This window comes from Gallinula chloropus (assembly GCF_964237585.1).
Source record: "Gallinula chloropus genome assembly, chromosome: 5".
In the NCBI taxonomy this organism is placed as follows: domain Eukaryota; kingdom Metazoa; phylum Chordata; class Aves; order Gruiformes; family Rallidae; genus Gallinula; species Gallinula chloropus.
Genome location: NC_140090.1, coordinates 19763131 through 19770181, shown reverse-complemented (window position 1 = coordinate 19770181; position 7051 = coordinate 19763131). Strand labels below are relative to the sequence as shown.

General features: G+C 47.8%; 1 protein-coding gene across 1 annotated transcript in view; it reads left to right on the top strand.

The window, feature by feature from the left end:
• Positions 1–1981: 1981 nt before the first annotated feature.
• The window catches only part of COBLL1 (cordon-bleu WH2 repeat protein like 1), a gene marked incomplete at its 5' end in the record, with an annotated part of 79960 nt that continues 74890 nt past the window's right edge, over positions 1982–7051 (top strand). Inside the window, one exon of the mRNA XM_084265410.1 lies at positions 1982–2025. Coding sequence (XP_084121536.1) covers positions 1982–2025 — 44 coding nt within the window. The remainder of the gene's footprint in view (positions 2026–7051) is intronic.

The following is a 7051-nucleotide window of genomic DNA, read 5'->3' as shown; positions in this document are numbered from 1 at the left end:
ATACAGATAGCTATGATGGTAGATGGTCTCGATTTGAAGTCACTGAATGGTTTTGTCCAAGAAGTAGCTGATTGGAAACATGAAGTTCTTTTTTACTTAGACTGGGGCTGTAGTCTGAATGCAGAGTCTGCCCTTACTGCAGGAGCAGTTGACATACCAAAGGAATTACTTGTCAACCTTCATCCTAACTAGGAAGTGGCCAAATAACTTGAGGAGCGTGAGAAAAGAAAGCAGACTCTTAAAAGAGGAAAAAGGTCACAGACTTACAGAAGGTCTTCATTGGGGTTGTTCTTGAGATTCTTCTTATCAGTCAATTTGTTGAACACGGTCTCTTTGAAAACTGGACTATGGAAAATTAATCTGACTAACCTTTTTCTTTTTGGTTTAAGAAATGTACACAGATTAATGGGGTGCGCCTAATAATCACATGTGGTTACTCAGGGTGTGAACAACCTCTAGGGTCTGTCAAAACAGGGTTATTTAACCGCTATTGAAGAAACAGAAAATACAAGTAGAATATTGAAGCAGCACTGTACAAACAAGAAGGGAATTATACATGGAGAAACAAAATACTATTAAAGTATTAGTATACTACATAGAGTGGTACACTAGGCAATGTCCATATTATGAATAATATTAAAATAGAACAGTCAATTAGAATTTGTATTTCCCAGATACATGATCTTAGAACTAGTTGGGAAAAGGACATTTATACCTGGAATGCAACGTTTTACTTTTTCCCTATGAAAAAAAAAAATAGTTTAAATGCTTTGTTGCTGGCTACCTTTCAACCTGTGGTAATCACTGGCCAAAACATTACCTGCACAAGGGGTTGTATTTGACCGTGCAGTATCATCCCGCGGTCACACGGCACAGCGGGAAAGGTGCTCAGTGCTGACACGAGGAAGCCGCACGTACGGCCAGATCCGCTCGCTAGATTGCGAAGGAGCACGTTGTCAGACTGAAAAGACAGAAGTGCCATCACGCTCAAAGAGCAAACTGAAGTCACTCGTTACCCGTGACACGGGTAGGTCACGCTGTGCTTCAGCCGCGGTACCCGCGGGTCGCGCCGTTGTCCCCGGCGGGGAGGGGGGCGGGAGGGAGAGCGGGCGTGAGCCTCGAGATGCGGGGACAACTGTGAGGGAACTTCAGCGCACGAAGCCGGGACAGGCCCTCGGCGCGCTCGACAAGGGGCACAAGGCGACCGAGCTTGGATGGCAGCGCAGAACAGTTTGCCGGAGAGCGCTGGATCCCGCCGCGGGCTATGACCGCCGGCCAGCCCCGGCTCGGCTCTCCCCACCTGTAGGGATATCGGCCCGCGCCCTGGTGGCTGGAATGGGGAAGGGCTGAGTCCAGGCCGGCCGCCGGGACGCTTCGCTCGGGCAGAGGAAAATTCCAGCCGAGAGGAGCGGCCCTGCCCCCGCTGGCCGCTGACAGCACCGGGCCGGGGCCGGGCCGGAGCCGAGCCGAGCAGAGTCCCAGGGCGTCAGGCCGCCGCTGGAGGGAGAGCCGGCTGTGTGGAAGTGAGCAGGCGGGGAGGGGAGGGTGTGGGGGGAGAGAGGGAAGGAGGAGCTGGGACGGGAACAGGGAGTCTCTGTTTCTCCGCGGGTACCGGAACGGGAAGGTTCCGCGTTTCAAGTTTCTCGCCGCGAAGGTTTTTTTTTTTTTTTTTTTTTTTTTTCCTGCGTTTGTGTTTCTTTTTTCCCTCCGCCCAAGGTGTGGTTCAGTGAGCAGCCGCCCCGGCGCAGGGAGCCCAGGGGAGCCGTGTGCGTGACCGCCGCCCGGGGAAGGCGCCCCATGGTTGCGCCGTAAACAGCGGGGAATGCCTGGGCTCGGGGGCGAGGCGGCGGCAGAGCGGGGCCGTCTTCCACAGCCCGCCCCGAGCAGGTGAGGCGGGGAGCCGAGGCGCTGTGCGGGCGGATCCCAGCGGCTGCGCTCGCCCTGCCCCCGAGAGCCGACCTGCGCTCACCCAGCCGCCAGCATGGACAGTCGCGCTCAGCAGGCGGCCGCCCAGCCGCCCTCAGGGTAAGCGCGGCTCAGCGCACGGGTGGGTGGCTCAGGCACCCCCTGGCTGGGGGAAGCCGCGGTCACACCGGGCCGTGTGCGAGAGGTCGGGTGAGGTGAGGTGCGAGGGGGCAGCTCGGGGCGGGAAGACAGGCGCTCTGCGCTTCCAGCTGTGAGGTGCAGCGCTGCAAAGACGACCAGGGGCGAGAGGGGACACCCCAGCGCCGGGGACCGAGTGTGTGCGCCCCTTCCCCCGGCTGCCGTGACGGAGGTAGCAAGGCGGGAGCTCAGAGCGGGACGGCAGCGCCTCGGCCGGGCCGGCAGCGGGGAGGCGGGGGCAGATGGAGCGGCGCGACCGTTAAACGGCCGTCGGCGCGGCGGGACCAGGCGGGAGGAGCGCCGCCCCCCCCCCGCGCCTCGACGGCATCTCGGCCGGTTGCCCTGACCGGCTGGGGGCTCTCCGGCGGGACAAGTCTGTCTGGCCCGCGGGTCACCGGCGCCCTCCTCGGCGGTGCCTGGCTGAGCAGCGGCGTGTGTGCGCGGGCTGTACCGTCAGCCCTCGCTGGGGGCATTTCCGCAGGGACGAGCCGTAACCTGCCCGGGGGCGTTGCCGGCCGGGTTCCTCTGCCGGGCTGCAGACACCGCTAGTGCGGTATTTGGCCGGGAGCGCTTCGCTGCCGGGAACGGCTCCTCTAGGAGACCTCTGAAACGCAACATTTACCGGCCTGACCATCTGTAGGGTGTGTGTGCGCGCCAGCTCTCAGTTCCCTGTGTGAAAGCGGTGTTAGCGCTGTGGGAGAGCTGGGCGCTTCTCAGTGCTTTGCTAACTGCCCACGATGGAAGGGGAAAAAAAACAAACAAGCGGCATCTGTTGGGAGAAGTACAAGGGTTTGTTTGTTTGGAAATGTTAGGCTCCTGTGATCAATTGCTTGTAGCCTGTCAGAAAATGTCACTTGAAAGGATGTTTTTAAAAATCTAAGTAAAACTATCCCAATTTTAGATCAGGAGAGGGACTTGCTGTTAAGTAGATATGTTTGAAGAGAGTTAATCTGCTCAATAACTTCGGCAGAAACTTGGGGGGTTCAAAATACTGATAGGACTGCTGGAGTTGCCTGTAAATCGGAGGGACAAAATACATGGTGAGTGTGCTCTTTCACACCAAGACTTTCTTGAAGCTTCCATATTATATCAAAAAATGGATGCACTGGATTTCTGGCCGAGTGACTACAGAAGGAGCAGTTGCAGTCTGCAACTGCAGCGCTTGCAGTAGCAATCAGATCACTTTGAAGTCTTGGCTGTGGTGAATATGGAAGACTGAGAGGAGGGATGTTCATTCACCTATGGCCTTGTGGCAATTCCATGCTTAGATATGGCCACTGAGAAACAAAGTTTGTATCGTTAAACGATGGAGAAGGTGTAGTTACAGTATAGATAACGGCTGCATTTTAAAGGCTTTGGGTCCATAAGCACAGTTGAAAGAACTGAGCATACAGTAATAGAGCATTATACCAGGTTAGGACATAACTAAAATATAGCATCTTGACAGTCCTCAGTTTTACGTGTGGGCAGGAAAATGAAGACAAGTAAAAAGGCACAATTGAAATGTTGGTTGTTCTGATGGCTTCTCTAGGCTTGTCTCCTGCCATAAAGCTGTTGGTTATACTGAATTTTGGCTGCTGCTTGACTTTTGAAGTCAGAAAAAGTAGCCTGTTCCCTTAATATGAATGCTGACAGGTGCTTGAAGTCACATCTCAGTCTTGAAAAACACGTAGCTAACAGCAGTACCTGTTTGCCTTAGCCCTGCAGATACATTTTCAGACCTTTTATCAGCTGTTCCCATATAATTTGGTACTTAAGAAATCAGTGGATCATTCCTTTCTTGTTACAGCAAGACTTCTTTATTAGCAGTCTTAATTATTTCCTGAACGTGGTCTCATTTGCTCATCCAGAAGCTGGATTTGAGGAAAAAAATGTGGTCATACTAGCAAAACCAGCAACTCCCCGTTTACTGAGAAGAATCCACAGATAGGTTTTTTAATTGTAAGCAGTATTGTGGTTCTTTGAGATGATAGGAAAAATTGTGCAATCTGAGAAGAATTTCAGTTGACATAGCAATTTTCTACAAATGAGTTGCCAAATAATATGATATCACAGTATCCCTCTTAGTGTGTCTAGCCAGGTGGAGAACATTGTTAATCCGCAGCTGAAAGCTGTTTACCAGCACCTGTGTTCTTAAATCGCTCTTTGAAAAGATGTGGTGTAATTACTGACAACTCTTTACAGCTTAGAAAGTCTGCCTACATTGCCAGGAGGGCCAGAGGGGTTGAAGGTGTTTTGGGAGTTTTCAGGTATTGGTGTTTATTTAGTATTGGATCTTCTGTGTAACTTAATCTTTGGTGGCTCTTCAGTATATGATTTTGTTATAAATTCTATGGAGAAGAGCTTTGAGAAAGGATCCTGTAACTATATCCTGGAAGACAGTTTTTTTGCATGCAGGATTATGCATTCCTATTGAAAAATGGTTTATTAAAACTGGTTGTGGCTAAAAATGTTTGCTTGAGGGGAAAAATATGCCAGTGTCATTCTCACCAGACAATGAGGTAAATCAGTGAAGATTTTTTTTTAAAAAACAGCTCCTGTTGGCATCTTTTTATTTGGAATATGGTGAATAGAAGGTGTGCCCAGTAACTGACTGGAATTTTTTTTGAATATGGTGAATAGGAGGTGTGCCCAGTAACTGGCTGGACATGACACATAGTTTATTCTGGTAGCAGCAGAAACTTGGCTGGACCTACTTTTAAGGCCTTTTATTTGCTCATCTATCTTGCCTTGAGTCTGAGCAGTACTCATGACACTGTGCTCCTGTTCATCACAGAACTGAATTTGCTGCATTACGGGATGATAGGAAAATGTGTGTTTTAGTGCTGAAAAAATAGAAAGTGGCTGTGGTGGTGGGAATCCCATCTCTTGAACACGGTTTTCCTGCTCTTGCTGGATAGCAATCCTGGACTGGGAGTAAATCAATTTTTACATTAACAAGGTTTCACTAGTTGATACATATTTCTACCTTGAATTACTAGAAATGACTATGCTGTTAAAATACTGGAGCAACTTTGGCTTTTGGTAAATGAAAGATTGATTTCCTTTGAAATATTAGATTGTACACTGAGGTCTACCTTTAATTGAACTCTAATCAGTTTCTGATAATTTGCCATGATTTCATTTTTTCACGTAAATCATATTTAAAGCTATGTACTTACTTTTAAAATAGCAGCTTCTCACCTGCTCTACCTAAGTAAACTCCCTTTATTTTGTCATTTTCTTTTTGTGTGTCCAGTGAAAACATGATTAGGAGGTACAGCTGCTCTCCAGGGGCTGCAGGTAGAGATGATGGGGTGGGGAGGCAGAGCCAAACTGAACTTTAGTTAGTTTCCTGCCAGAAACACTCCTCGCGTGTGTCTTCATGTTTCCATTCTCTTGTTGCTTGGCCTAGTGAATAAATTTGAAAAAAATTAAGGGAAGAGAAGTCCTTTTCCCATGGTTAGGACTGTCTGAAGAAGGGAGAGATTTTCAGAAAGAACAAGAAATTTAGGTTTGTGTGTGTGTGTGTAACTTTTTTTCAATCAGATTAGGGATCTCTGGAGAAATCAACTGTGGCTCAGGGTTGAGAAGTGTCTGTCATCAAGTTAAGAATACTGATATGAGCTCTCTTTCATGTTGTCAGTTGAGTCGGTTCACAACATAGCCACGGTTTTGTTCAGGTATAAATTAAAGTCTTCCCTGTTATGGAATGGGACAGAAAGTGTAGCAGTAGCCTCAAACCAAGCGTTCTTTTGCCAGGCTGGAGCAGCAGATGAGGGTGGAGGGTGGTGTTTGTCCGAATTTGTTGTTTGGTGAAATTTAGGCCAGGTCTGAAACTTAATTTTTATCTTGAAATGAATTAGGTGTTGCTATTGCTCTGTATACTACATTATTGCAGGTACATATTTACAAATTAATGCAAGACCTTTTGTGCCACTATATGGTACAACTATTTAGGATCAGAAGCTGGGCTGGCATGAGTCTAACTAATAGTCTAGTCTTAGATGTGCCTTAAGACTGAAGACTTCAAGATATATACTTAGCTCATTTTTTTTCCGTACACCAATGACCCTGATGAGGATCAACTAATTGAACAATAACAAGATGGAAAGAACTTGGAGAATTTGTGGCCACAGAGTTTGCTGGATGTTTAAAATGGGGAGTTAGTTACTTTGTGGGTGGATCCCCATCAGGAGTCACTTGAATACTAATCATTCCAGGGGGTAATTTGCTGACTGAGTTCTGAACATATATGTAACAATTTCTTGAGGTGATTGTTTTTGTTCTTTTTCATGTACCTGCCTTAACCAAGGCAGTGTCAAAACAGTTGCGTGACATGCTGGTGCCATGGGCTGATATTGTAATTAAAAGCTGATTTCAAAACTCGAACTGCCAAGTCTGAAGTCATAGCTGGGTGCCTATCGTGTAGTCGGTGGTAACGTTCGCTGTTGGAGTGTGTTGCTGTGGGAATGAGATCAAGGAAACATTAGGGGGTTGAGGAATGTGGATACTAGGGTGAAAAAATGTGTGGGAGGGCAGTACAAAAATAGAGAAATCGGCAGAGTTATTGCAAAGCTTTGTCCAAGTATGATGGTATCCTGTAAAAAGGGAAAGTGAGAACTAGTCCTTAGTGAGGTATCAGAATTATGGGGGGAGGGGGACGGATGGGGAGTGTTTGAGACTGGAAGGTGAGTTTCAGTGTTATGTTTGGGTTTTTCCTTTCTGTGATTACTGGACTTGGGTTTTTTGTGGGGGTGTGTGTGTCCAACTTTGAAGGAGATTAAAATGCTTATGTAGACCTGGAGATCACTCTTTATGTTCAGTAGACACATCTGTGTTGGGTGGAAGAAGAAAGGAGCCCATTATAGTGGGCCGAAAGCTTACATTCTGGGGGAAACTGAGGATTTGTACAGGATTCCTGTCACCTGACAGATAAATTAACTGTCTGGAAATATTTAAAAGTCAC